The sequence below is a fragment of the Laccaria bicolor genome, genomic scaffold (genome assembly GCF_000143565.1).
Source record: "Laccaria bicolor S238N-H82 LACBIscaffold_9 genomic scaffold, whole genome shotgun sequence".
NCBI lineage: Eukaryota > Fungi > Basidiomycota > Agaricomycetes > Agaricales > Hydnangiaceae > Laccaria > Laccaria bicolor.
The window spans coordinates 752,502-780,487 of NW_001889880.1; the positions used below are offsets into that span (position 1 = coordinate 752,502).

The 27,986-nt window shown below is 49.4% G+C and overlaps 11 protein-coding genes across 11 annotated transcripts; 4 read left to right on the forward strand and 7 right to left on the reverse strand.

Annotated features, from left to right (window-relative positions):
* Positions 1–557: 557 nt before the first annotated feature.
* Positions 558–1,358, forward strand: LACBIDRAFT_318894 (uncharacterized protein; the record flags this gene model as incomplete). Its single annotated transcript, XM_001879690.1, has 2 exons — positions 558–896; positions 963–1,358. 2 exons carry the CDS (start codon positions 558–560, stop codon positions 1,233–1,235), a joined length of 612 nt encoding a protein of 203 aa, XP_001879725.1. The 3' UTR covers positions 1,236–1,358.
* A 47-nt stretch (positions 1,359–1,405) lies between these two features.
* LACBIDRAFT_248839 (mitochondrial 37S ribosomal protein RSM19) lies at positions 1,406–1,818 on the forward strand (the record flags this gene model as incomplete). The annotated part of the gene is made up of 3 exons (XM_001879691.1): positions 1,406–1,451; positions 1,502–1,604; positions 1,659–1,818. 3 exons carry the CDS (start codon positions 1,406–1,408, stop codon positions 1,816–1,818), a joined length of 309 nt encoding a protein of 102 aa, XP_001879726.1.
* A 529-nt stretch (positions 1,819–2,347) lies between these two features.
* LACBIDRAFT_293870 (uncharacterized protein) lies at positions 2,348–4,118 on the reverse strand (the record flags this gene model as incomplete). Its single annotated transcript, XM_001879945.1, has 4 exons — positions 3,651–4,118; positions 2,781–3,574; positions 2,414–2,570; positions 2,348–2,391 (listed from the first exon to the last, which is right to left on the reverse strand). Exons 1-4 carry the CDS (start codon positions 4,060–4,062, stop codon positions 2,348–2,350), a joined length of 1,407 nt encoding a protein of 468 aa, XP_001879980.1. The 5' UTR covers positions 4,063–4,118.
* A 646-nt stretch (positions 4,119–4,764) lies between these two features.
* On the reverse strand, positions 4,765–7,155 carry LACBIDRAFT_318897 (uncharacterized protein; the record flags this gene model as incomplete). The annotated part of the gene is made up of 1 exon (XM_001879946.1): positions 4,765–7,155. One exon carries the CDS (start codon positions 7,153–7,155, stop codon positions 4,765–4,767), a length of 2,391 nt encoding a protein of 796 aa, XP_001879981.1.
* Positions 7,156–7,270: 115 nt separating this feature from the next.
* On the forward strand, positions 7,271–8,408 carry LACBIDRAFT_318898 (uncharacterized protein). Its single transcript, XM_001879692.1, has 5 exons — positions 7,271–7,345; positions 7,401–7,463; positions 7,708–7,764; positions 7,822–7,861; positions 7,918–8,408. The coding sequence occupies exons 1-5, from the start codon at positions 7,272–7,274 to the stop codon at positions 8,275–8,277; spliced, it is 594 nt and encodes a 197-aa protein (XP_001879727.1). The 5' UTR covers position 7,271; the 3' UTR covers positions 8,278–8,408.
* A 54-nt stretch (positions 8,409–8,462) lies between these two features.
* On the reverse strand, positions 8,463–10,414 carry LACBIDRAFT_318899 (uncharacterized protein; the record flags this gene model as incomplete). The annotated part of the gene is made up of 8 exons (XM_001879947.1): positions 8,463–8,597; positions 8,649–8,685; positions 8,740–9,690; positions 9,746–9,806; positions 9,855–10,133; positions 10,180–10,225; positions 10,279–10,345; positions 10,398–10,414. 8 exons carry the CDS (start codon positions 10,412–10,414, stop codon positions 8,463–8,465), a joined length of 1,593 nt encoding a protein of 530 aa, XP_001879982.1.
* A 129-nt stretch (positions 10,415–10,543) lies between these two features.
* LACBIDRAFT_318900 (uncharacterized protein) lies at positions 10,544–15,705 on the reverse strand (the record flags this gene model as incomplete). The annotated part of the gene is made up of 6 exons (XM_001879948.1): positions 10,544–10,899; positions 10,955–11,285; positions 11,342–13,513; positions 13,570–15,121; positions 15,180–15,333; positions 15,390–15,705. 6 exons carry the CDS (start codon positions 15,703–15,705, stop codon positions 10,544–10,546), a joined length of 4,881 nt encoding a protein of 1,626 aa, XP_001879983.1.
* A 408-nt stretch (positions 15,706–16,113) lies between these two features.
* Positions 16,114–17,132, forward strand: LACBIDRAFT_318901 (uncharacterized protein; the record flags this gene model as incomplete). Its single annotated transcript, XM_001879693.1, has 2 exons — positions 16,114–16,590; positions 16,644–17,132. 2 exons carry the CDS (start codon positions 16,114–16,116, stop codon positions 17,130–17,132), a joined length of 966 nt encoding a protein of 321 aa, XP_001879728.1.
* Positions 17,133–17,512: 380 nt separating this feature from the next.
* LACBIDRAFT_248847 (uncharacterized protein) lies at positions 17,513–18,433 on the reverse strand (the record flags this gene model as incomplete). Its single annotated transcript, XM_001879949.1, has 4 exons — positions 17,513–17,951; positions 18,006–18,191; positions 18,240–18,293; positions 18,327–18,433. Coding segments are annotated over 4 exons (786 nt in total), but the record flags the coding sequence as incomplete, so codon positions are not given.
* Positions 18,434–24,211: 5,778 nt separating this feature from the next.
* LACBIDRAFT_189980 (uncharacterized protein) lies at positions 24,212–27,204 on the reverse strand (the record flags this gene model as incomplete). Its single annotated transcript, XM_001879950.1, has 9 exons — positions 24,212–24,731; positions 24,784–25,035; positions 25,087–25,318; positions 25,371–25,552; positions 25,607–25,900; positions 25,951–26,033; positions 26,082–26,438; positions 26,469–26,915; positions 26,974–27,204. The coding sequence occupies 9 exons, from the start codon at positions 27,202–27,204 to the stop codon at positions 24,248–24,250; spliced, it is 2,562 nt and encodes an 853-aa protein (XP_001879985.1). The 3' UTR covers positions 24,212–24,247.
* A 103-nt stretch (positions 27,205–27,307) lies between these two features.
* On the reverse strand, positions 27,308–27,921 carry LACBIDRAFT_318905 (uncharacterized protein; the record flags this gene model as incomplete). Its single annotated transcript, XM_001879951.1, has 1 exon — positions 27,308–27,921. One exon carries the CDS (start codon positions 27,919–27,921, stop codon positions 27,505–27,507), a length of 417 nt encoding a protein of 138 aa, XP_001879986.1. The 3' UTR covers positions 27,308–27,504.
* Between the last annotated feature and the right edge of the window lie 65 nt (positions 27,922–27,986).

Sequence of the window (27,986 nt, forward strand, 5' to 3'; positions counted from 1 at the left end):
TCTGGTCAGCTTGAAGAGTGTCAAGTATGCCATAATAATCCTTACGTCGCTGTCGACCTGATCCACGTATTGATGCTTTTTATAGTTGGCACTTCAGATACTTCGATCCTTACGGGGTTGCCGTCGCCAGCTTGAGCGCTCTTCCTCTGCTCAAGGATGTCCGTATCAAATTCGGAGGTAAAATACCTGATCCATTTCATCTACCTCTAAGAAAGTTCTCCGGTCTCGAAAAGCTCGCTTTGTGCGATGCATATGGCAAAATCTCGTTGCCCTCAGAGATTATTGGTGAACTGGCACATGTGATCGCTAATAGCCCTCTTCTCTCCCATCTCGAAGTCAACGTCCACTTCTCTAAACCCTCTCTATCATTCCACGAATTTGTATCTTTGGCATCAAAACAGGAACTTTCTCCCGAAAAACCCCCCTTGACGCATCTGGCGCTCAATACAGTCAAGTTATGCATTGACGCAACCACCCTCCCCTTCCTTCGCTCCCTTACCTCACTTGATATCTCGACCTCACCTGGCGTATACAACTCTGAACTTTGGAAAGGTTTAATGGACGCCAAAATTCGTTTGGCCAATCTCAAGACGGACATCGTGACGAGCACATTCATCGACTACTTGACATCCTATTCAGGCCTTCAGAGATTAACGATGAATCTGCGTATCATGTACCGTGATTCTGAGTTCGGAACGACCCACCATGTACATGACCTATTCCATTCGGCTCTTCCAATGCACAAGGACTCCCTTACAGTTCTGTCTATCAATCCTTCTGGTGAGATGAGGTGGCGCATTTGCTCTAATTTATTGACACCTCTCTATACCTGTCAAAATCTGGTTGAGTTAGGTCTGTTTGTGGCAGATGAAGGCAATGTGGAATCGTTCGGCGTGGTATGCGATCCCTCAAAACTTCCTAAATTGACGGCTAACTGTTCTATCGGTTTGTTTGTCCCACAGCCGGACATGGTCGCTTCCGCCGCGAACTTCCGCCAGCTTTCTATTCTTCAAATATTCCGCGCGGGGCCAATCAGCGTCAGGGGCTTTGGGATAATAGGTCACTTAATGGACTACCATAACCAGTTGCGAAAAACTTTCATGGACGACCTCGCTAGTTTCAAAATCAGCGACCCGGAACGATACTTGTTTCAAGTGACTTGCTTTGGTAAAATTTTTGAGCTCCTCCCTGACCCCGTGGAGGTTGGGAAGTATAGATACACTCTTCCCGCTTGAGATATATATTTTTTGCAAGTGATTTTGGCTGGGTTATGGCGGTTACAAAGAGTTCCTAAATACGTTGGAAGAGTTTTGGCGCCTTGTCATACTTACTCACATGTTGAGAGGGATTGTTGTTTACACGAGAAGTCACGAAAATCTCAGTCACGCTCAACTTCGGAATCGTAATGCGTCCAACACAACTTCTGCAGAAAGGACGATCGGCTTGGAAAGGTGAATACCCTCTTTTTGACCGCTAGAGCTTGTTGTACTCATTACTCTAGGTCCTTACTTCGTTGCCTTCCCCAACCTGCGAGAGGCATTGACGAACCATGTGCCGATCAAGACGCAGGCGAGGTCGTGTACGATTTTGCCCAATTTTGTGGGGTATGAGTGCCAACGATCACTGTTCTATTTTCCTTACAACTTTTTCCGTTTCAGAATTCGCTTCATGGTACACAATGGGAAAGACTACATTCCAGTAAATGTGACGCAGGACATGGTTGGGCACAAACTCGGAGAATTCTCGCATACAAAGAAGAGGTTTACATACAGGTGCGTCCTTCTCACTGGCTCTTTTTCATCTCCTAACGCTGATTGATTAGAGCAACTAAGAGGTCGTAGAACTGTCTTGGCTTATATTTATGCTATCTGTATTTCCCGAGTTCGCCCAGACTTTCGACGAGGATCAGCGGGGCAAGGCGGTAATGCCTCCTTCGTAACAAATCGATAATGGGGTCGTCGGCTAACCTTTTGCTTCCTCACATCAATCTAGTTACTTAATCTGAGCGAGGACCTACGCACTATCTTACGGCGTTTGGCCCCATCCCATCGCGTTTGGAGAATTCGCCTTCTGGCCCACATTTTTGCATTGCTCCCGAGTCCCCGTTACTTGTGCCGTGGTTCTTTGTCATGTGGCCGTTTACCACAACCCTTCTTCAGGGGCAGGAAGCGGTATCGCGGAGGTAGGTGCCCAAGTTCTTGGTAAAAATTGTGCATACCTTGATGATCACATGCAAATGACCAGCAACTTGGATGAATGGATTATGGCGCAAGCGCATTACAGAACGCATAAAACCTTTGCCATAAACTTCCAAGTACTACTACACGAATGAATGATTTTTGATGACTCAAATAAGTGCCTCCCAAACTCCCAACCCAAGAAAGAAAATCCCTAAAGAAACCATAAGACTCACATACACAAACGTATGTACCCCAATACGTGGCAAGATCCAAGTAGTGTGCAGGAACGATAAGAAAAGACGAACGAGGATGACGCAGGTCAAGGTGATGATGATGGGTCGGTTGGTTCTGTGCAAGGTCGGTTTGAAGGGTATCGAACTTGAACTTGAACTGCGTGGGGGATATCTAAACTCAAAGTCACCGGACGTTTCGCCTGATGGGAGGGGGGCGAGCGTTGAGCGGAGGTAAGCTGCTGAGAGGAGGAGGAAGACGCCGAGTGAGATGAGGATGGAGTTTATCCTGTGGAGGCAGGATAGAAACACGGGAATGCGCTGTAAGGCTGATTAAATATTGTTCCTTGCGAAAAATGGCTGCGCTTACGATCATTGGCATCCCGTAAACCTCTTCCAGCTCCTCCCTGTTCCTGATAGCGATAAGCTGGTCAAGATCGCGCTCGACTTCCAAGCGGAGTTCGTCGCTGGAGGGGTACTTTCCCGTCCCGTTACGTGGAAGCAATGGCCTTCGTTCGCCTTCCTCCTCCTCCAACGCAAGGGTGTCCAGGCCAATTCTATACTGCTGCTCAGACGAAGAAGGGAGCCCGGTAATTGTACGAGGGGACTCTTCCGTCTCCAAAATTAGTGCATTTTGTTGTTCGTTTGGCGGTTTTCTGCTGGGTACAGAGTCGGTAACTCTGCGTGCAATGACGAGTACGTCGCGATACAACGCGATGGCTTCATAGCCTTGCTTTATACCCGCTATTCCCTCCGCAGCCGCCCACCCCAGCGCGAGCCACCACACTCGTCTGAACGCGAAATCTTCCCATGTAGGATAGCTAAACGCCGGGCTGAGCGTGATGAGGAGGAGTGGGATTGATATTTGTTGGAGGAAGACGGAAAAGACGGTTTGGAAGATGGTTGAGAGGATGGTGGTCAATGGGGGTGTGTATGAGCCAAAAGGGACTGCGAGGAGTGCGGCGAAGAGGAAGAAGGCGTCTCGGAGGATGTGTGAGAGGGACCAGAGGGCTGTGGAAACGATTATTTCGGGGAAGGGGAAGGGGAGGTAGGGGACGTATGAGTAGCGTGGGGTTGAGGGGGTACTGGTGAATGCGAGGGATGGAAGAAATGCGAGCAGGATGAGGGTTAGAATTGAAGTGAACGGCGTGAATGTGTACAAAGCTATTAGACGACGGTATGATCCTGTATTTCTCTACTCAGATTTCATTACTAGTTTGAAAAGAAATGAGTTTCTCACCGCGATACAGGCCACGTTCAGCCAACTCTTCTTCCAACGCCAATTCCTCCTCCTCCTCCGCAGAGTCCTCGTCTTCAACCTGAGCCACATCTGCGGGCGGCACTAATTCACGTCCATTAAAATCCATAGTTCCGTCCTCAGGTACGCGATTCAACAGCGTAGACGAATTGTTTCCCCGTATTCTTTCTGGGCTTGAGGACAACGAGGTTGTCGAGCCGTATAGGGGCACTGCTGCAACAGATGACGTCGTCGATTGGCCTCGCGCTTCATTGCCACTATTGACTCTCTTGAGACGCCGTCGTGAATGCCTACTAATCCCAAGCTCGGCATCGTTTCCTTCAAGCGGCGCCATGGTGGCGCTGAGCCTCCTAACCCGTCGTATGACCGCCGTGATTACGTTGCTGTTCGTCATTTAAAAAAACCTATTTGTAGTTCCCGTTGCTGTGTGTGGAGAGAGCGCTCGTGGTGTAAGAATGAGCTGGAGCTGTCCCCGGTCCGTGGCAGGTTTACGTCCCAACTCCAACCATTATGGCGACAGGCTACGCAATATTTGTTTACGTTCAGCGTCTGAGATGGGTCAGGAGATACACGTTCTTCACCCCAGTCTCACGATGAACTTTAACCTGACAACATATCAGAAGGTCAAGTGATTTCTGATTCATTCAGTTGTGATATCTACAGAATTGCTCCTTATCTCCACAAGTTGCAGGGTGCAAGAAGAATGCCTAGAACTACTGCGTAGGCGTCCACACGACGTTCATCACCTGCGCACTCTACTGCATCACACCTCGCCTGAGGATGGTCCTTGTTCGAGGAACCTTTTGTCCATTCAAGGGATAATTGTCTCGTGTTGTTGACTGTCGGTGTCAATATCATCTATTCGATGGCTTAGCTCGGGGAGAGTGGGTTTTTGTGGGGACGTTAGTGAGGGGCCGTTCAGTACGACCGGTACTAGATATGAACTTCTGCTTGACAAATATTGCCTTGCACCTATTGAAAACGTTCAATCTAGTTTAGAAAACGAAAGGAAAATAAATAAAAACATACTCACCCTAATCCCCAATCACACCAGCCAGCCCACCATTCAAAGCAACCTTCACCTCATAAAACAACACTATCTCCCCTCCCCAGATGTCCTCATCTTCCTAATGATCCCACCCCACTTCGCCAAAAGCTGCGCATCCGGAACTCTATAATCCCCAACCCACCCCCTCACCCACTCCACCAACCTTGCATACTCACCCCTCTCGGGGCCCCCACTCAACTTCTCCACCAACGGCGCCTGCACACTCACCTCGTACCACAACATCAACGCAACCGCCAACGTAGAATTCGACGGCTGGATCGACAGAGCCCGCATCCACGCTAGCACGAGTGGGATCTCACCCACGTGCGAGGAGGAAGCGTTGGAGAGCCCGAGGAGGGTGATGTAGTTGAAGCAGTTCGCGTTGGTGACTACTATTTGGGGAAAGTGCGGTTTCTTTTCTTGTGTGGTGGGGGAAAGGAGGTAGAGGTCTGGGGGAGGTATGAATTGGTATGTTCGCGTTCGGAGGGAGGGGAATCCGATCCCGGGTGAGGCGTCTGCGTCGAACGAGTCTCGGACGGCGTTGGCGGGTGGTTGGATTTCCAAGAGGCGTCCAGAGGTGTCCATCCCAAAGAGGGCTTGCAGGAACAATTTGCGTGCAGCGTCGAATGGCGTTTGGTCGTTCCAGATACTTGATTGATACTTTTTGAGGTTCTTTTGTCCCAGTACGGACTCTACGGAGAGTACCGCATCTTCTCTGCTCAACACGCCCTGGGGCTTACGTTTCCTGAATGGGTTGCGTAGTGCGAGCTCTGCAACGGTGCCAGAGAAGGAGTCGTCCAACTTGCACGCGAGCCGTGCGGATTGTAAGACGATGGAGAGCGTTTCGGAATTTGGGTATATTCCATACAGATCTGGCATGTGGTCCCACATCTTGAACACCACATCAGGTCGAGCAATCCTATTAAGAGCAACCAAGAAATCATTCATCGATACTGGGGTGAGCTGAACAGGATGCGGTGACCGGAATTCGTCGATCACTTCATCGCCATCCCTTGGACGCTTAGCGTATTTCTCCAGGAGCGCAAACGCTGCATGAGGATGCCCGATCTTCGTTACAGCTTGTAAGCCAGCGGTCAACGCCATTTTATCAATCGTTAAGCCCGTTTTGAGCAGGAGGTTCCAGTGACGCACAGCATTATGGGGGTCTTTGCGAAGCAGAAGACCTCGGATCATGATGGTATAAGTAGCGACTGTAGGTCGGACTGTCAACATCATGCGCTGAAAGATTTTGACCAACTGTTTAGAGTTGGTTGTTAGATCTTTTGCTGCAACAGATAGTGCTGCAGTAAAATCGTAGATATCTGCGTTTCGTTTGTGAACTAGATGCGAGACTCGTCTCTCTGTTGCTGGTCTAGAAGAGGGTTTTGCCTCGGACGGTCCTTCAACCCTGAGGTCGCGCAGGAACTTGAAAGCAGAAGCACGATCTTCATGGGCACCGAGGAATAAGGTGTTGGCGCGATACTGGGGATTCTGTGAAGGATGCACTGGCTCGGATGGTGGGTCTTGCTCAGTGGTACGGTAATGAATGGCATCAAAATAATCTTTAGCATTGTGGATCGCTCCATCCTTTGCAAAGAACCGGAGATATGCTTCCAGCTGCGCAGCTTTGGGTGTGTACCCCTCCCGCACCATACGTTCGCGTAGAAACTTCGTAAGTTGAAGGGTGAGGAAACGGTCGTTGAGGAGGGCGTCGTACGTTTCTGGCTGGAGCTTAAGCTGGCGTGCATCCATTGCGCGTACGATGGAAACTATGTTGTTTGCGTTCTCTACTGAACGGTAAGGGATGCACGACATAGCACGGAGGAAGAGGTTGAATTCGACGGAGGGTTGGAGGAGAGGTATGGAGAGAAAGGATTCAACAATGCGGCGGAGGGGTAGTAAGAGGTTGAATCTCGCAAGATGAACGGTTGTTAAGATGAGGAGGGGCCCTTGAACCTGCACTGGTGCGCCGTCGAGATGGGAGTAAACCAAATCCATCAGAGGCCCACTTGCGTGTGCAGGGGTGCGCACTTTGTAGCCAACAAGATAGAGTACAACCCATGAAGGTAAGTCTGGCAACCTGGCAATGTTCTGGTTGCAATCCTCAGTGTTAACATCAGCGGGTTTAACTTTGTAACCGCGCTGCTCGATGAGAGAAACAGCTTTGGTTATGTCATTTTCCGCCAAGATGTGTCGCCATTCGTTATAATTATTCATGGACAAGCCATTTTCATGGAGAGCCCTCGAAAGCTCTGGCGTCTTGTTGGCAGACCACAATGCCACTACGAGTGTCCAGAGTTTGTCATGTGTGGATTTTTGGAGTGCTTCGATGCATTTTTTTGCCTGGATGGTGCGAGAGGCGACTTTGAGAGGATGAAATGTGGAGAATACGCGTAAAGCAGCCGTCCGAGTTGTTGGGGAACGAAGGACGGCCCACATGCAACGGTCATCTATCGCGGAGGTCAAGTATGAATTCGCGCCACAACGTCAACAAAGCCAAATCCTGGATATTTTATTTTTTGACGTGGTTGAATTTGGGCTGCTTCCCACCCACCATGCCTCGAATTCTCTTCGTGAGCGGCTTCCATCCCTCAACTCGCGCCCGCGACCTGGCCTTCGAATTCGAACGGTGAGCAACTACCTTTCATCACCGCCAACCTCTCAAACGCTCACCTCTACTCCAGCTATGGCCCACTGGTCCGTTGTGATGTCCCTGCCCCACGCAACCCGCACGCCAACTCCAACCCGTAAGTATCTTTTCTCGAGTTGATCTTTTCTTTTTCCCCTCCCCAGTCGAGGTCGAGGTCGAAGTCGAATCCGTCCCGCATCCCCCCCTGCCCCGTCCGCGCGGTCCGAGTTTTTTTCTTTCCCGATTCGACTTGAAAACTCTCTCAATTCGTCTTCGTCACTGCACGTCGAGAACATAATAAAAAATCCCGTATAAACACACGATCGCTCAACGAATCTCCTCGAACCCTACCTATCTCGCAGCTATGCCTTTGTGGAATTCCGAAGCCAACGTGATGCCGAGGATGCCTATTACGAAATGTATGTTTTCACACTGCATTCTCTCACATGGACTGCGCCTAACATCAATTATCACAGGCATGGAAGACACTTTGAAGGATCCCGTTTGAGTATCCAGGTATGCATGTCTTAAGCCCACACAAGACAGCTGCCTGACGTCATGATCTTGTCCAGTGGGCCAAGAACCCTCCGTCCTCGGTCTGGCGTTACGACAGGCGTGCCTCCCCTCCACACCGTTCCGGACGCGACCGTGAACGCTCTCGCAGCCCTCGCCGCCGTGACGACCGCAACAGAGACCGTGGAGACGACCGTGATCGCGAAAGGCGAAGGAGGAGTCGGACTCCAGAACGTCGACGCAGCCCATCCCCAGATCGTAGGAGGGAAGTACGTGATGATAGGGGAGGTGATAGAGATCGGGAGAGGGATAGGGACAGGGATAGGGACAGGGCGAGGACCCCTCCTCCTGCAGATGACATTAAAAAAGAGGCTGAGGTTGCAAGGGATAGGGCACAGACGCCGCCTTATGAGCACTGATTGCTGATTTTCTTTCTTCTCTCCGATTTGACCCATTGAAAAAGAACGTTTTCATATGTTTGCCGGGCCTGATGTCTTGCAGCACGTCGTTTAGTTGTAATGTTGAATGAGAAATATATGCTTCTGAGATGCTGGTGGTTTGCTTTACAGGCTCGTAGTTATGGTGGCTAAAGCTCATACTTCGATTATGGCTGAGGAAATCCCGGAATGAGATCAAGCTCCCTAATGTCGACGCCCTGGAAATCCCTGTTTTTCACCTTTCTCGATTCTAGCTCCCGTTTCGCAAGCCAGAGATGAGCCAGGTGAATACAGTCCTTCGCCTACAGAACCGAATTAACATCGTCGAAATTGTGACATGGGAGATGACGTACAGCAATGAACAACCCCAGACCAACCGTATTCCGCCACCTATGTGAAGTAAATAAATTAACCACAGCACAGAAGGAAACCATAGAAACCCACCAGATAGGATCACTCTCCGCCCAAGTCCTCGTCCCACCCCACAGCGCCGCCATCCCCAATTTACACCCCATCACAAACTGCTTAACCAGCCCCGCTCCCTCCCACTCACCCTCAAGCCCAAAAAGCTCCATCACAACAGGCGGGGGCAAAGGAAACTTCTTTGATCCCATGCCCAGTCGAACACCCAAAAACTGACGCAGCAAGGACGAGTGTTTTGACAATCTAAATAAGAGTGAACCCATCGCGCTCGAGATGGCAGGAATCATGAGTGCCCCGCCGACGCGGCGACCAAGGGAGGAGGCGTTGATCTCGATGAGCTGTTCCGCTGCGGCTACGGCTACGGCTGCTGCGTCTGGGTCCTGGTCTTGGTTGGCTGCTGCTATTTCCTCAGCTGCTTGGTCGACCATCTGCAGTTGTTGTTGTTGTTGTTGAGGATCTACCTGGGCTTGTTGAGGCTGCTGCTGCTGTTGTTGATCTTGTTGCTGACCCTCTTCTTGGACATTAGCCCTAATCCGAATGACGAACGGGCCTTCTTCAAACCTCAACCCTCTACGATTCCGATCTCTTGTCGCGACAGCCAGCCGCGTGCCCATAAGTTTGTAGTATAAGTGGGCATAACAGCTCCTATAAATCATTCGTATAATGGGGAGCCCAAACAAGCTGAAGAGCACGGGGGAAGGAGGCCAGCTCCTTGTTGGGGAAGGTGTGTTGGAGAAGAGCGATCCTAGGCGTGTGGAGTTCTCGGGCTTTTTCCAATAGTCTTGTAGACGGCGGCTGCGTTCACCTACTGGGTACGTGGGTGGCCATACGAGGAGGATGGGGATGATGGGCGATAGTTCATTCGTTGATTGAAAGCGGGAGAGGATGAGGCTTATTGGGAGGAGGGGAAGGTTGATAAATGCTGTCCAAGGCCAGTTCGATGGGTCGTCAGTAAGTAACGTGTCGAACATCCTGAGTAAAAACTAGTCATTAGCCAGTACAAGGAGAAGCGAACGGGTAGATTAACTCTTTGCCAATAAACTTTTGCACGGCCCAAGCTCCATATGTCGTGCATATGATATAAAGGCCTGCACAATGAGAAAAATCGACGAGTCAAAGGATGACGAGGAACTTACTAGTTCCCACTGCACACACAACCGTCGCTGCCCCAAAGACAGTGAACAAGCTCCCCAGCTTCTGCAGTACCCTATTCCCTCCAGCGATAAACTTCAGTATCCAAGGGTCTTTGCTCTCTAACTCGTAAGCCGCCCCACACTGCGGACACTTGAGCGCATTGGGTGCACGCGATGAGCTCCCTTGTGCAGTTTGAATCCACTTCAAAAGGCATTGTTCATGCGCTATGAGGGTGCATTTACATGGATGTGTCCATGCTCTTGGGGGGTTCTCTCCGTCAACTGGATTGGTGTTAGTTTATTGGTGTACCCGATCTTGAGTACGGACCTGCGTCATAGAGTTCTTCTTCCCTGCAGATATAGCAGAGCTTGACCTGTATTTCTCAATCAGTCCGAGCTGATACATACTTTGTGCACATGAACTTACACGCAAATCATTTACTGTTGGGACTTGGACATTCATTATAGGAGAGTTTACCGTTGACGGTAAAGCTCTGAGATGTGAGTGTTAAAGCAAACACGTGCCGTCAAATTAACACTATGCACACGGTACTCAGAGTCATTCACCAGCAGCCGCTTACTGAAAGGAATTTAAAGTCTTTTATTTTGCAAACGAGTTCATGCTCCCAAAAGAGAAATCTATATACAACAGCAATAAGACAGAAAACATACACAATAAATGCAATGACCATTCATTGATCAGAATATGAATCAAACACGAGTTGAAGAGTGTCAGAGTCCAGACCCCGCAATCGAAGGCATCTTGGGAAAAGTTTCTTGTCAACTTCGTAGTGAATTCGGCTTGCGAGGTGCTGGCCAGCAACTAACGACTTGATGACGGCTGCGATTCGCCGTTGCTTGTGTACGTTGATGAGAGGTTCTAGGTTCATCGTGGCAGGAAGAGGAGCGAGAGCGGAGAAGGCCTCTGGGTGTGCTGGGGGGTCGAGAGTGGCAGAGATGGGGTCAAAACCAACGCCTTGGTTCGGGGCCGTAGGATCGATCAATGCGGGGAGCTTGTTGATCTTGTATAGTTGAGCTAGATAGATGCCTGCAAACGAGTCAATTCTTCGCTTCTACAACAATGCGTGGAAACGAAAACTCACCAAAGAAGGGCACGCAGGCCGTAGGAATGTGTGCTTTGTCTGTTGCAGCCTTGCCTTTACTTGATTGATCTGTGTTTCCTCCGCTGACAACCGAGGCAGCACGAGAGCCGTTTTCAAAGGGTTTAGACTCCACAATTGATTCTACCAGTTTTCGGATAAACTTGAACTCGTCCGCATTCGTCGTAAAGTCCTTCAGAATCTTGAATACCCGCGTCTCAAACGTGGGCACCTTGTTCCAACCCGCGCGTCGCATAGCCCTATTCACCCATTCGCTTTGGAGTGCAGTGATGATTGCTGTCAAGGTATTGAAACTACTCATCTCGTAACATTTCTGCACGAATTGACTTGTAATCCCAACCTCTAGAAGTGTTGAAAAGATAAACTCACCCAAGCAACTCTTAAAAACTTTGCAACCACATAATGTCGCTCAGCCGGCTGGGTGAGAACAATCTCCGAAATTACGAAGTGTGCCATCAAGTTGAACCGCGCACGAACGGCGGCAAGCGCGCTGGTCTTTTCAGGAAATTGTGATTCGGTCTTCCACTTGGCCCTGTCTTTTTGATACTGGGCCCAATCAAGCACACTGACCTCCTCACACGCCATCCAGTCGTCTGCAACAAGCTCTTCAAACTTAATCCCCATAAATAATTCCCGATCAATCATAGTGAAATGTTCTGCAAGAGTCGTGGTACGGCAGCTGAGAACAAAGGATTTGTGGATTCGTGGTGCATCTGGGTTTGCAAACTTGGAAGAAAGTGTCTCTGGACGGGAAGAGACGAGAGTAGTAGTCCCGGTCGCTGGAGAAGCGACTTGATCTGGGATAACCTCCGTAAGGACAACATCAAGGTCACGTTTACTGACGTCAGTAGATTGTGGAGGAGATCCTAATCCAGGAGGATGAGGAATCATGTGTGCAGATTGCGTGGGTATTGGGGTACGAGCAGAGTCAAATGCGCCGTCTTGGTCTTCTTCGTTTAGATCGTCGGGCACGATGATGGATGGTGTTGAATTTGAGAGATTGTGGACGCTCACGGATTCATGGCGATCTTCCTCATCATCCTCATTGGCATCATCCGCCACCTCCTCATCAGAATCAGAATCGGTGGGGAACCTCGGTTCTTCATTTGTATAGTCTCCTGCAGCCATCCTCTCCCTGATTGTCCGTACCCACCCATCTACCTTTGACGCTTTCTCCTGCAGCTTCTGCGGATTGATCTGCCCCTCTAACCTTCTAAGAGCATCATCAACGTCCCCCTGCCCATCATCGGTCAGCGAGTCAACTATAGCGTTGATCTGCCACTGTGCTAGGTTACCAAGACCTGCTGATGAAGGGTTTGAGCTCGAAGGCCCAGAAGCCATGGAGTTGTGAGAAACAATTCCCATTGAGGAAACCTCAGATCGTCTAACAAACTCGAAATCCCGGCGCATAGGAAGTTTTCGGGGAGTTCTTCGAAGACCCGGAGGTGCAGCAGGACCTGCTTCATGCACTTCTGAAGAGGAGTCTGACAAATCAAGATCATCGATTGAGACGACGTCAAACTGCCACTGTGATTGCGAAGGGGGAGAAAATGTTGAAGGGATTCCTGGTTGAAGTGGTTCCCCCAAAGAATCCGTTGACGATGAGTGAAATGATTCGGCCCTCTCGGACGAACGAACGATATCGTATTCTTCTTCTTCTTGCACTGGGGCTTGAGCTTCCGCCACATCCGTGACTAGAGGCTCTTGGTTTTGTGCTGAGATTGTTGAAGGTGTAGATTCTTCGTTGGACGCTTCGGATGGGGGTTCATAAGACTGGACTGGAGTGAGTGGAGAAGCAGATACCCGCTTTTCCGCCGGAATTACAGTAGGTACTGGAGAAGTCGCGGGGTTATACTGTTGGGACGATAAAACGGGTGGGAGGACTGGAGTTGTTGATGGCAAAGCTAGGGGAGTGTGTTTTGAAGAAGATTGTGGTCCGGCCGTACCAAGATACTGCTCCACACCACCATTGACGGTAAGTAAATCACGGGAAAGACTCAACTCTAGGTCGAACGCTGATGCTCCAGCACAAGCACTAATTGACGTACGCGCAGCGGATCGCGAGTTGAGTACACGTTTCCAGCGGCCCAGTCGTCCGATGGTCTTGACAAAAGCCCGAGATAGAGCGCTGTGATGACTCGGCAGTGGTACAGGGACTTGAACAACTTCGGCCTCAGGGCCTGGACCTGGGGCATGATCCGTTCTTTGTAAGATGTTAAACGACGATAGTGGCAGGGATGCAGGCCGAGTTGGAGACAGGGCACCACCAGCATGATGTCCAGCTGTCAAGTGAGCGTTGGCCGGGTCTGAGGTAGCCTCTTCTACACTGGCTTCGTCAGGTAGGAAGTCCAAGTCAAGGTCTGAATCTTCTTCCTTCTTTGATGTAGCCTCCGCGAACTGTTTGCCTAGTAGGTGGTCCTGTTTCTCAGAAGTTGTGGTAGCAGGTTTCGGTGGTGAATCTTGGGCTTTGGGTTTCGTACTAGCGCGAGTGTGTGCCTGTTTGCACTCCTTCGCTACTTTGACGAGACGCCGCACAATTCCCTAACGGTACAAAATAAGCGGAAGGAAAGATGGCATTGAGAAGGGAAGATTCTCACCAGTCCATCGATGTGCTTTTTTAAGACAGGATCACGGATCAAGGCATTCAGCCAATCAGCCATCAAAAGCCTGAGCTCCCTATTGGGTATGAAATCGACAGTGAAGAAGGTCAACAGCCAATAGCGGATGGCAACAAAGGTTCGGACACGAACAATCCGTCGAATGGTCTCGTCTTGTTGTGATGAGGGTTTCTGCAAAGCCCAATGGAACCGTGCTATAAGAAGATTACACAGATCAACAGCACAGACATAGGTCCGGTATGTCAAGAAAAAATCCAAAAGTTCGTCGTAGTTAAGGTCGCTTGTGAGCTGAGCTATCCATCGCTCAATCGTCGCTGCAAGGAGCACCCGTTGCGTATTTAACCCTGACGTAGATCTCAACGACTGAATTTCCTGTGACTTGACCTTGGAAACTTTACTACTCCTCCGCATCGACAGGCTCAGTGATCCAGACGGAGAGGATGCGTCGGTATTGAAACTATCGCGTGACGTCAAGTATTCTTCGTGATCCCACTCTGGAACAGCCTCACCCCAGATGACAAAACGCGGGTCATCTCGTGGAGCAGCAGACTGGTCTGCAGATGCAGATAGCTTAATGACGGTAGTTCCTTCTATACCTTCAGACAGTTTCTCTAGAAGTGGAAGGCCGCGATAGGTTTGTAGAACATCGAAAACGTCGGTTGGAAAGTCGTGTAAGATGGTTGACTCGGAAGGTTCATCAGCGTCGGCAGATGCTGACTGTTGAGGTTCTGCTGGCGATTCATGGTCTGCACTAAAAGATGACGTGGAAGCACGCAAGCGAATGGCAGAGGGAGGCCGGCTGACTTCCAGCTCAGGCGTTCCAGGTTCGGATGGTACAGGTGATAAGGACGAGTGGGAGTCAACTTGGCGAGCTGTCAGTCCAGACTCAAAGGAGTGCATTTCGCGGAGAAGGCGAGGCGCTGGTAGGAAATCAAACGCGGGTTTCGGCGAGGGGGCATTGAATGTTACACCTGCTCCAAAAGGTTGGGTGATAAAGGCACGGGCGGGATAATTGACGCCTTGTAGGACGTGAGGGTTTGCCGCCGAGAATAGACTATTTGTGGAAAGGCTCGTCGAGGTTGTAGAGGTCGCGGGGAACCATTCCATTACCTCTGCAAAAATGTCGACGGATCGGGAAGGAACTGCAACCAGTGCGGGAGGGGGCGGAAGATCGAATGTAGCAGAATATCTAGGGACATCAACGGCCGTAACGCTCTGGGAGTGCGCACGACCTGTTGACGGACGTCCATTTGGTTCAGAGGGATCACCTGAAGCGCTACCCATGTCGGGGATTGACCGCGTCTTCCGGAGCTTCCTCGGTCCCGAACTCTGATGCGAAGCCGCAGTTTGAGGTCTACTCAAAGAAGGGGCAGTGGTCTTGACAAACACAGACTGGGGAAGAAAATTCTGCATGCTCATACGAGAGCGGCGCTTCGTGCGAGGGGAATGTGAGGTCTCGCTAGAGGTTTTGATAATTCTTTCTTCTACCTCCGCTGCGGAGGCAGCTGGTGCGGAAAATAGTTCACGGTGACTGTAATTAGAGGAACTATCGTAAGGAACCGGTCATCCGTAGCAGGATCCAGACGTACCCAATCCGATACATCTGCTTTCCATGCTGATTCACAAACGCGGTGATGGTATAAGGAGACCTTGTAGACACACTCACGCCATAGCGCTGGTCATATCGCAGTTTAATCTCGCGTGCTGCCGGTCCAGAGGAAGTTTCGATGAAAGTCCCATCAGCTGTATTGATATGGCATACTGAGTCCTTGCGCTGTAGACGTAGGGTGAATACGTACGGGCGACGGCAAGGTCCGCAAATTCCATTTCCGCTGGTAACGGCCCTATACTCTCATCTTCGGCGTTGATGACGTCCGAAAGTGAGAATACATGTTGTGGCTTGTTGATAGAGGCTACTGGAAGTAAAAACTGGCCATTTTCACTCGAAGACGGGGATTGCAGTGGGCTGATTGACGAAGGCCCGCTTAAATGCTCTATTGGGGTTTCAATAATGGGTAGCCGATGAAAAGTCGTCTTTTGTGATGCGAGAGGGGTGTCAGGTCGTGAAGGGTCGTCGAAGTCGGATGGACCGAGGGGCGGTAGCGCAGCAGCCATGATTGTGATACAAGTGAGGAGCCAAGACTGTCAGGATGCAACTTTAGAAGAACATGCTCAGAACTGAGGAGACTGGTGATAAGAATACAGTCCTGGTAGCCACCAAGACGCGATGCGAGACTGGGATTTGGAGCTGTGAAGCCGTTGACGCAAGGTGGAGGATAGGAAAACAAAGTAGAACCAGGGAGACAATTTAAACAGCTACAATGGTATGAATTTGCGTAAAGGTGGTCGTCGTTGTCGTTGTCGTCGTCAATAATGGTGATCGGGTTCGGGGCATAACAGGCACAATACCCTTTATAAATTTACTTTCCCACATACACGTGGTAAATACGGTGGGTGTTCCTCTTACTCAAGTCTCACAAAGCTGAAAGTCTGTCATGATGAGGAGTCTCCCCTTTCTCCTTCATGGCGAGCAACTTGAATGTGGGCCAATCTACGCGATCAGGATACCATTTAGGACCCTCTGTATCGCTGGATTGCGGAGCTACCTTTGCCTTGGGCGAGTGTATTCTCGTCAGGATTCCCGATCCGATTCAGGTAGAAGGGTATGTTGAAAACGACGTTGGAACAAATCTCACACCCATTTCCACTGGATCAGGCCCTCAGCACTTTGCATTCATCTGCAATTTTCACCTCCAACTGGATGAGTCGCTTGTGCTTGATGTATACCCCGTCCTTCCCTTTTCCAATACTAGCGGAGGTCTTGCCACCGACAATAGAATGAATTATGCCACTGCTACAGCAGCACTCCTGCCTCTGTCATCCCGACACCCCACACCTGATACTTTTGGAAAACCACTTGATTTCGGAAACTGGTCAGCCACAAGCGATTCATTCCTCCATGTCTTTCCTACGCGGTTCACTATGCCTACGAAGAGATCAGTGAGTCTTTCATTGATGACTAGCAGTTTATTTTTGATTGCTATTGAACTCAGTTCAAACGAATGGATCCTCCCCTCTTAATGCCTTACTCAGTGTTGAGACGCATCGGGCATTACCGAGAATACTTGCTCTCAACCACAATCACTCAGAATAACGATGGAGATGAGCCAGGAAAATCTAACCTACCACACGGACGAACTGGTGACAGAGGAGGACAGGTGGCTTCTGGAGTGACATCAGTAACAAGCCCCCAAACCATTATTAGTGGTGGGGAGGGGGAGAGAGCAACTGGGGTGGGGCTAGAGCAATTTTCTGACAAGTTAGACTATGACTCTCTCCCGAGTGCTGAAGATGTTGATGAGGATGCAGATGATGGTGATGCTACCACGCTAGATGACCTTCTCTTGTTGGTGCATGACAACCCAACTTTGTGGATAGGGGAGCTTAAAAGATACTTGCAAGAAGAGAAGAGGGAGCAAGAACGGGTGCAGGATGAGCGTATGGCAAGATTGGCCTCTTGGCGGGAAGACGTAGCTATTTAACCTACCTAAAATAGAGGCATGGTTATAATTCCACCTAGAATCTTGTGCTTTGCAAAAGATACAATTTTCACACATGAATACAATTTTACTCCTCGCCCAATCCATTCCTTGCAGAAGCCTCATTAGTTTCCTTGTGCTCAAGCCTGCCAGAAAAGAAATGTCACGATCAATGGCCCCTAAGTATCGTACATTCTACAACGGCTACAACGGCTACAACGAGGGTGGGATTATTTTAACTACAAAACATGGTGGTAAGTACTATGATACAAGAGATGAGTGGATTGTAGTGTTACAATATATTCCTAAGCAGAGTTCAACGTTCATTCAAGGTCCCGTAACTGTATGTCGGAAAGAAAGCACCAGTGGTCGTAAGCATGGGCTCAAGCACGCGTCGTCGTGGAGCTATACTCCGTATTCCCCGTCGGCATAGGCTTCGGTGCATATCGCGGCAACGACTCAATAGGCTTCGAGATCAAAAACCCCTTCATCCCCGCCGCCTTCTCTCCCTGCCTACCAAACCCAAAGCCCGCTTTATCAGACGGCTTCTCATCCTTACCCCCTGACCCCGGCCACATATTCGACACAAACGAGGGCGGCGAAGAAGCCATGTTCACAACGGGGCGAATATCAACGCCGCCTACGTGTGTCGGCAGCGCGCTCTTCGCGTGTTCCCTCCAGGACGTCACAGACCGTTTGGACTTGGCGCCTTCCCGAAATATAAGGCCGAGGAGGACATTCAAGCACCCAATGGAGAAGAGAAAGAAGGCGGAGACGAGGGTGAATGTGTCCACGCGATGGGAGAGGACTGCAGCTCCGATCCTACGTCACAAAAGAAATGAATGTGAGTTTGAAGGAAAAAGGAAGGGAACATACAGCATTTGAATAAGACCCAACGCGCCGAGACCAAAGTTCTTTCCAAGGACAGGGAAATAGCGGGTGAAGAAAGCAGAGGGGAACCCAAACTCTGAAAAGATGAGCACAACCGTCTGTCCGATGATGAACAGACGATTGAGGACAGCCCAAAAAGCGCCGGCTGGTTGGTTCGGCACGCTGCTTGACCTGGTAGACATAAATTATACGAACAAAGGAAAGCACAAAGAAACGCACAAAATGTAATCAGAGTTCATCATGACTTCCATCGTAGCATTGGGAGCTTGGCCACTTGACGTGACCGTCCTCCCCTCTGCGAGGAACGTGTTGACTGCTTGAATGTCATGAACGAGCGTAACAATGTTGCTTGCGAATACGAGAATAAGCGCGATGATGCTGAGGATGCGTACGCCGTTAAGGCCGATGAATACATCTGTTTTTGCACAAAGGTGAGTTGTCAATGATTTTGAGCGAGTCGAAAGAAGACGCACAAGCGCGAGGAGGGAGCATCATGATTGCGAGGATGATAAACGTTGAAGTATTAGTGAAAGACTGTGTCGTGAACGCGTTCTGTCGGTCTTGAGGTGAATAAAGTCGCTATCGAAGCGTAAAGTGAAGATTGTATGGCACCAGCGCCAACGGAGAAGAAACGTAAAAGAAGGAGAGGCTGGGGAAAGGACGTTCAAGTCGTCTGTGCGAACTTGGTGAGAAAGAATAAGAGTCGACGGTGTTTATGTATCCAAGCCCTGTTGCTTGGCTGCATCGTGTCCGGCTGTCCATTGTAGTCGAAAGTAAGCGCCATTGTTCCCATTGTTTGTGTCACACTTCAAGTCACGGACGTAACCACTAAGTATTTACAGAACAAGGAGTCGGCTTTGCCTTTTGCGTTCAAATCCAGGGTTGCATATTAGGTTCATAATCATGTAAGGGTCCTTAAAAACGACGAAATCTCGTGTAAGTACAATGTCCCGCAAAAGAAAGAAAGAGAGGAGGCGGAGGATAGAACAAAGACAAAAAAGCGTCAAGGTATGGAATGGTATCAAAGGGAATCGAAAAACGCCTGTCAACCAAAATGAAGTAAAGTTATGCAACCAACCTACGCGCCAGGTAACGGCGGAACGGGAGGAAGCTGCTGGTTGCCTTGCCGACTGGCTGAGGGTCGCTTGAGTTTTCGTTCCTCGAGTTCCTTCGCACGAGCCTCTTGCTCTGCTTGCATCGCCGTCACGATCTGCAGCTGCTGAGCGATGAATTCAGATGTTCTGGGTCTAGAAAACATGGGCGTCAGCTACGTTCGTAGTTAATGACATCACCAACGTACCTCATTCTCAATATTCGCATGATCGTCTGCTCACTCGTGACGTCCGCCTCCTGCTGCTTTTCCTTCTTGCGCTCCTTAATTGTCCCAAGGTTTCGTTGAGCATACACACTCTTGGCGCGTTTCTTCATGCTCGGTGCTGAGCGAAGACTCTGTTGCATCATTCTCACGCACTCTTCCATGAGCGCATCCCTAGATGTCTCCAGTTGAGACCGTATCAAACCAAAATAAGAAAGCAAACGTACGTGTGCCAGTCATAATAGAGCCGGATGGAAAGAATATCACGGTACTTCTGGTTTTGGAGGACCTCTTGCGGTACTGGACCCTCTCCGTTGGCGTAGAAGTAGTCACGCAGAAACTTAAACAAGCAGTCAGTCAAGGCGGCCAAGAACCAAAAAAAAAAAAGGCAACGTACCTTCAACCACTTGAACACAATATCCACCTCCTTGTCACTAAGAGGCTTCATATCGCTCGACGCATCACTCAATGGCGGTATCAACAACCCCTCCACAATATTCAAAATCTCCTTCCAAACCCTCGTCATAACCATCTCCTTCGCCGTATCACTCAGATACGTATTGAGAGTTTGGAGGTTCGCATCAAAGTAGTCGAATAGTGGTAATATCGCCTGTTCAATTTCCACATCAGTCAACTCGTCCGGTCGCACGCGAGGCTTCTCCATTTGTGGCAGAGGGATTTGCGGTTCAGCGGTCGTCGTGCCAATGGCCGAACGGTAGAGTGCCGTGACGTTCCCAAGGGCTTTATTATAGTCCAGTCCTTGGTCGCGAGATTTTATCAAAGTTTTGACAACGTTTCTAGACAGACATTGTTGGATGAAGGGTGACATCTACTCAGTCCGTCAGCGCTACGAACAAATTGTTTCAAAGAAAAAAACGATGACCTTGTCAATGAAGATGCGCAACATGTCAGCTTCGGCTCTCTTGAGGGACCTGAAGGCTCTGCCGAAGAAAAATTGGATATCGTCCTTCTCACCCTCCATACTGACACGCGCCAATACGCGACCTTGCGTATCTAGATCCATCCACAATTCGTGCGCAAGGAAGTCTCCAAACCGCCGTGGGTCTAAGCACAGGTATGCTCTTCCAATAGTGTCGTGCTTTCCAATGAGTGCGCGATCACGCACACTCACCATCAACCATAAAGGCTTGTCCACTGAAAGATCGAAAGTCTCGTCCCCTATAAAAGAAACAATGTGAACACAGAGAAAAGGAAAAGGAACTCTAACGCACATCTAGGATTCAACGACTCATAGATCGTCCTCGTCTTGGCAAGCCTCGTCCCCGCCTCATCACTCAACGTCACAAATGTATCCAACTTTGAGCTGGGACTACTGTCTAACGGCACCAGGCCCTCCGCAATAACGATCTTGACCGAAAACAAAAATCTATCCCTCTCCACTTTCTGTGGTACTGGAGGGGCCGTATTTCGCAACACATCAGCCTTCTTGTCTGCTTGCATCTGGTTGTACATGTTATCTAACAGCTTGCGCGCAGCTTCGACGTTGTTCAGTTTTACGCACGACTCGGCGCGGAAGTTGAATGGCTCGACCCGTTTTTCACCAGTAATAGCCAGTTGTCGGGCCTTTTCGAGCCAAGCAGAAGACTTTTGAGGCTGCATGTAGTCTGTCGGACGGGGGAACATCTCGGTAAGGAACAGTGCTTCGATGTTACGGCAGTATTGATCAACGGCTTTTGACACGGTCTACAAACAGTTAGTCAATGTCACCAAGTAGATAAGCCTCAGTACCTTTGAGAGACTTGTGAAAAACCTGGCTTCTTGATAGTCGTCTTCCCACTCGAGTTCTTCCAAAAAGTTTATGGGACTTCGAAGGGAGTCGAAAAGATCGACGATAGAGGAACTGTGACCTTCAGTTCCCTCTGCTTCGAACTACAATAGCAAAGCGAATCAAAGGCCTGAGCAGCAGAAAGAAAAGAGTGATTACCTTGTCGGCAGCAATCGCCTGCCGAGCTGTTTAGCACCGTCGTATAACCGAAAATGAGGCAAGTTGACTCACAGCTTCCACCCAGTTCCCTGTCTTACTATCGGTGTTGATTAACCATTGACGGACGTACGGTTCGAAAAAGGCAGTGATTTCGAACGTATATGTTCCCCTGTTATATGACCTTAGTAGATCCCGAGGCTGATATGTACAACACTTACTCTGGCACAAAGGCTTTGTACATCCCCAAAATAGTCTTCGAACGTCGATACAAAGCAAATATGTCTTGGATTGGCACATCTGGTGTCGGGCCATTCATAGATGATTCAAACAGGCGTTTCTGCGAATTCTGGATGTCCGTAACTAGATGTGGTACCGCCGTTTCCACAAAAAGCGACACAAAATCCAATTGCCTGGGCTTTTGGGTCAATAGAAGCAAGCAGAATTCAAGAGTCCAACATACCCGAGGAGGGGTTCCGGGAATCTTTTATCTAGTAACTTCGCCGCCTTCTCGATTTCGTCCGTCATGAGTAGCAGGGGCAATGCACGGTTGACGCCAGGAGCTGAAGTGAATTCCTGGATTTTCACTTCATACCAATGTGCTGATACTTGTCGAACACGTTCCTGGACATCGTGAATTCGCGCCCCAATATCAACATTGAACCGCTCAAGCAGACCACTGTCTCGGACATGCTCGAGGACCGTCAAAAATGACTGTATCTCTGAGATCTTCAGATTGGGAATATTGTCCATGCTGTGGTAAAGAGAGGAAAGGAAGATGTTGAAAAGGCCAGCATAGATACCGGAAAGGTAGTCGACCTGGAACAGCCTCAGAATAAAGTGTGGTTACTTGCCATTGTTAGACTTACATCTTGCACTGGCCAGCATTCCAACTCATTCTCCTGTATGACCTTCGTTACGTTCTGCAGCGCCTCGGGTATACACTCCATCGGCACATCGTTCCGTTCGTAAAACTGTTTGACTAGATCTAAGAAACAAGCAGCGCGGTATGGGTGACCTATTCGCCATCGCAATGCGCATTCATTGATGAGCTGGATGTGTGGTGGCGACAAGATACCAGATGACAGACCTACTCGCCACCGAAGTGCGCATTCATTTATAAGCTCGATATGTGGTGGGGACAAGATGCCAAGTGACACTTCATCATTGTCGTCCACCTCAGGGCTCAACATGACTTCCAAATCAGCCACGAGGCAGAATTCCACAAGTCGTTTGTAATATCTCTTGGGGTTTGGAGGGATGAAGGTGAATTGTTGGCCGGTTGGGACATCATCGTCTACGTCAGGATCATCGTTGGAGTCGCCAGGCACGCCGAACATCGACCGCCGACTACTGACGGATGCATGCCTTGACGCACCAGCGCCAGGTGAGTCCACACCGTTGTAAACCGACCCTGGGCGGCCAAGGTCTGGGGATGGTAGGACATCAGAAGGGGTGGATTTCGCTAGCTCTGGGTTGAGTTGCGCCATGATTACCATCAACTGCTGGAGATGTGTTGCCTCAGATGTTTTCCAATGGTGCCAGGCAGCCTCAGTTTCAAATTCTTCCCGGCGTCCCGGAAATGGAGCTCCAGCATTAAGATTTTTGAGGCATGTCTAAACACAAGAAGTCAGTGGCCAGTATGGTTGGGATCTGAATAACGACCTTCAGATCTGTCATTGCAGCCTGAAAAGCTGTTTCAGTTTTCTTGCTACCTAAGGTCGAAGATCAACTCACCTTTTCCGAGACAATCTGACTCCGAAGTTGGTCGACCTCAGCCTGTATGGCATGCTCCGGTACTTTGAACAACGCTGCAACGGTTTTCACGAGTTGCATATCAGCTACGTTTGTGCTGGTCGACGGAATCGTCACTGAATCACGATCTCTCGATGTCGATGCAGAGTCATAGCCGGAATCACTATTCGTGTAACCTTGATTCAACGTCGGGGCCAGCTTCGCGGTGTAGGTATCCAAACGTGAAAGCAACTCCTGAGAAACATGGTTCACATTGCGAAGGCACTCCCTCAACAGCTTGATAAATTGCGCAATTTGATTGTTGAGTTCAAACTTCCAGCCCTCGCCTGCCAACGAAGGCTCTTTCTTGAGCACCCCTGTGGCATGTGTTGCAAACATCAGAATGAGTTCCTCAATTTTGCGGTTCTCCTTCATCTGTCGCTTGAAGCTGTCCACCATAAACTGGCCGTAGAATTTAGCCATCGTCCGACGGACAAGTTGGTCCGAGTAACTTCACCCTGACATCAGTATGCTTGGCACGCAAGGCAACAGCGAGACACGTACGCCGAATCTTTCCCCATTGCGATATCCTGCAACCTCTGCTCGAGAACCTTCATCAATTTCTCTGGAAATTTGACGCTTTTCGAGCCGTCTCTAACGTCTCTAAACATGTCTCCGATTGAGAAGTTTGAGAGTGCGGAGAGCCGAGATATATGTTCACGTTCCCGGACATCGTTTGAGAGGACCTTGGGAGCTACTTCTACAACCTTTGGTAAGAGGAGGTAGCCTAGGATGCTGAGGGTGGAGTTGAATGGACGGGTGAGGATCAGATTGGATGGAAACGCGCTCACGCTACTCGGATAACATAGCTATACGAACAGACATATATAGTTAGTCTCCTTGTTACAAAAAATCCATTGGAAGACGCACTCGAAAAGCTCATCGTCACTGACCCTGTACTTGGACAATCGCTTCTCATGGGCAACACTATTATAGCTCCGCTGTGACATCAGCTCTCTGAAATGAAAATTGGTCGTAAATCGTGCGTATAGAGTTGGGTTGTCGTTATTTCGAGTATAAGGACCTTTCCCACGGTCGAGACGGTGGTATGAAGGAGAGTTGAATGGAGGGCGATGTCTTGTCCGGGTCAGGGAGCCCGCCTCTCGCACGCAGTACGCGCTTACCAAGCAGCAACAAATAAATCGAGAACAAATCCACATAAAATTATGTACTTTATTACAGTTCATCGTGTCCCTGCTCTTCCAAGGGAATTTGTCTATACTCGTCCTCAACCTGACCATCCTCGACAACTTCCTCTGCGGCTTCTGTAGCTTTAGCTTCCGCGGTCGTCGTTGTCGGTTTAGGCTTCCTCTTCGGCACCTTCCTCTTCCACAGCTTGTGCAGATGGGTCTCCAGGACCTTAGCCCGCGCCTTCATCTCCGTCGTCTCGATCACAGGATCCTCATGGGGCTTTACGCTCTTCTGCTTTTCCACCCATTCGCTCAACCAGGACTCATGCTCGCGCAGAGTTTTCTCTAGCCCATCAAGTTCTTCCTTTGTCCACTTCGATGGCAAATCCTCCGCGGCTTCCTTCGTTAAGTTTTGCCGAGCCTCCGTGAGGAAGAGTCGAGTGCTCCAATTCCACATCTGGCTATTGTTCAACGCCTGTGGGAATGCTTCTATCTCGGTATAGCGGTGAATGATCGGCCATTCAAGGGTTCTGGTAACGGCAATAAGAAACCATTTTCAAAATGTGTGAAAGTTGGACTCACTCCAAAGACATGCGTTTCTCAAGGAATTGAGAGGTCTCTGCTAAGTCACCTCGATCGTGCAACCAAGCAAAAAGTTCGTCCAGTTTATCGGCAATAGATTGCCTCTCTGACTGTTGTGAACATTTTTTGAACGGGGTCTGCTTGTTCTCGTCATCAAGAAGATCGCGAAGTTTATAAAGGTAAGTCTCAAAGGTATTCCTCGCTTCCTCCTTGCGATTCTTGGCTACTTCATCTGCATCCAAGGCTCGTAGCCTAGAAGATCATGTTGAGACAAATTCTGATTAGTAATTTGTATCAACATACCTGCTGCGGGCAGCCCTCTTCTCGGCCACTGTCATGGGTGCAATCGTAGTGAAACCGGTAGAAACATTTAGAGAGATGGTGTTCTCGACTAGAGCAGGTTTCTTGTCGGCATCAGATGGAGATGGAGACGCAGCAGACGTCGTCTCTGTATCGCGAGGGGGGGCATGCTCAGCCGATTCAGTAGCTGTGTCTGGAGATTCGCTACTTCCGCCAAAGAAACCTTTCAATTTGCCTACACGGTTATTGAGAACGGCCCAAAACAAGTGTTGGTAGAGGGAACCAACCTGCAATGCTCTCGTCCTTTATCTCTCCAAAGGCAATAGCATCAGAAATTGAGACAAAGCCCGACTCCGACAGTGTCAATGTGGCTTTCACGACAGGGTCAACTGCGCCTCGCTCAGTCAAGTTGCCAATAGCCTCTTCGACACCCATTATTTCGGCTTCCAACATGCGGGTGGGGAATCCTCTACGTATCTGATGATTCAATAACAACTCATCATAAAACGCATCGAAGACTCACGGGGCAACAGCGGTCTTATAATCCAAGCTAATTATGAAGTCTTCCTTCCGTTTAAAGGTTAGGATCTTTTTGGTTCCAACCTTGGATCCGGCAGGGAACACCAGTGAAGTGATGGTTCGAGGCCTGCTTGTAGAAGTCGTAGAGGCAGCCAAGTAGGATGCTTGAATATCGTGAACGGAGATGTCCGACACCTTTATGTTCTTGGTCTTAAACTGTCGGCTTAGACCAGCACCATGAAGGGCGGCACCCAGAACTGCCGCTTCATCACCATTCACGTTGAGAGCAATCTTATTCCTAAGAAGAATCTTCAGGAGGACGAGTCGAGAGTAAGAACAGACACATACCCTCCAACAGCGGCTTTCACTGAAGCCCGGATCATGGGCGTCCGAGAACTTCCACCAGTAAGAATGACGGATTTAATTTCATCCTGGGAGACAGAATGAGAAGATTAACATTTACGAATCGATGAACTCACTATTGTCAACCCAGCGTTGTGGAGGGCATCGTGAATGGGCTGGGCAAATATGGGTTTGAGATCTTCGCATGCGGCTTCAAAGATGCCTCGATTGATTGTTTCTCGGAAATCGATATCCCATGCCAAGCTCTCGACAATCGCAGTAGCTTCAGTATTGGCACTCAGGATACCCTTCACCCGGTTTGTTTCCTTCCAAAGCTTCGCCATACCCTTCTTATCCTCTCTGAGATTCTTCTTGTACTTCCCATTGAATTTTTCTATAAAAATCTCCCGCAGACGCCTGTCCAGCTCTGTCCCTCCAACCGTGCGGTCATATCCTACCCCAGCAACCGCAATGCTCGTACCAGCAACGCCGGTCTTCGCATCCGTGGAAGTAGAAAAGGAAACGACAGTCGCCCGAATGGAAGAAGCACCTGCATCGTAAATGATGTGATATTCCGGCGTTGGGAACGAGCGTGTCATGGCGTAGTTGACGGCGACAGCGGTACCATCGTTGATAAGAGCAAGAGTCCGTAGGCCTGAAATCTCAATGGCGTCCACAACGGCGTCACGCTCGAACTGGGAGTAGTACGGAGGAACGGTGACAATGACATCGCGGACCTTTTCGTTCCCGACCGCCTCAGCTAGTTGCTTGACGTATGCAAATTGCATTGCAATGAGCTCCTCCGTACTCCACTCTGTGCCATCGCTTTGCTTGAGTGCAACAGTACCTCTGTGCGTGGGGATGATATTTGCAGTCGATATTTTGGTGTAGTAGGACACTGCTTCTGAATCGAATGGGGCGGCTTGTAGATATTTGACAGAAGAAAAAGAGTCGGAAGGAAACCTAGAAGCCTAAGAAGGGACAAAGAATTTAACAAAGTACTAAATCAGAAAGGCAGAGTTGACACACCAGATTCAAAGCATCCTGGCCAAACAGCCTGTCAGTCTTTTTCCATGCCACCGTAGACTGTATCTTCCGCCTCGAGTCCTTGTTCAGCAGAACATCAAAGGGCACGCCTGGCTTCATCAAAGAGGCCTTCATAAATTCGGTACCATAGTCGATTGCCAGCACTGAAGCGAGTGTTGATTGGGGTATAAACGCGAGAAGCGACAAAAGGCCCCAACAGGGAAGGAGCCGCATATCAATTAATGTGAGAGATTAAAGAGATGATGGGTGTAGGATGTCAGTCGTGTCCGCCGAGCATCTAAGTGTTGCTCAAGAAATATTTGCTGCTGTCGTGGCGGACACGTCAAAATATACATCAATCACATGATCATGATCGAAAGTTCCAAGAATCCAAGATATATCGCAGAATTTCCTTCATATACTGACGGTCACCGGTCTAATCTTCAGAAGAGACGAATTAAGTGCACATTTGAACGCGCTGAAGGGCTGCGTCAAGGCAGTACCAAGTATAGATTAGGGTTAGTAAAGCGTGCTTCAGATATTCATAAATGACCCTCTCCTCGTCCCAACCACCTTGTACCCCCTTGGCGCCTTCCTTAGCTGCCTCTGCTGCTGCTTCGTAAGCACAAGATGCTCCGGCACGTTTTCCACCTCAAGCAACTCCTTCAACTTCAGAATCTTTCCAGCAGTCTCAGGCGAATGTCGGTGGTACACAGTCTGGAATCGTCGATGAATACCGAGAGAAACGACGGTCCCTTTGATTTTCTCGCCAAGAGAGATGGCAGACCGACGCATCGTTATTTTGAAATGCGTATTTGGTGGTGGCGACTCAGGGGAAGAAGTCGTTGGTGGTACTGAGGAGGATGAAGGTGCTGCCTGTTGAGCGGTGGTCACCATGCTCCGTACCATTGGTCTGCTGAAATGAACGCGACGTGAAATGATGGATGCCATGACTGGCTGGAATAATTGGTGAAATACTGACTCGCGGACAGGCAAATCTTCCAACATACCTTTGC

Bases quoted from the DNA above. Each gene is read 5' to 3' on its own strand.
- LACBIDRAFT_318898 (XM_001879692.1), top strand. From the start codon at position 7,272: ATGCCTCGAATTCTCTTCGTGAGCGGCTTCCATCCCTCAACTCGCGCC. The intron at 7,765-7,821 runs GTATGTTTTCAC...CAATTATCACAG, and splicing joins GAGGATGCCTATTACGAAAT to GCATGGAAGACACTTTGAAG. The intron at 7,862-7,917 runs GTATGCATGTCT...GATCTTGTCCAG, and splicing joins GATCCCGTTTGAGTATCCAG to TGGGCCAAGAACCCTCCGTC.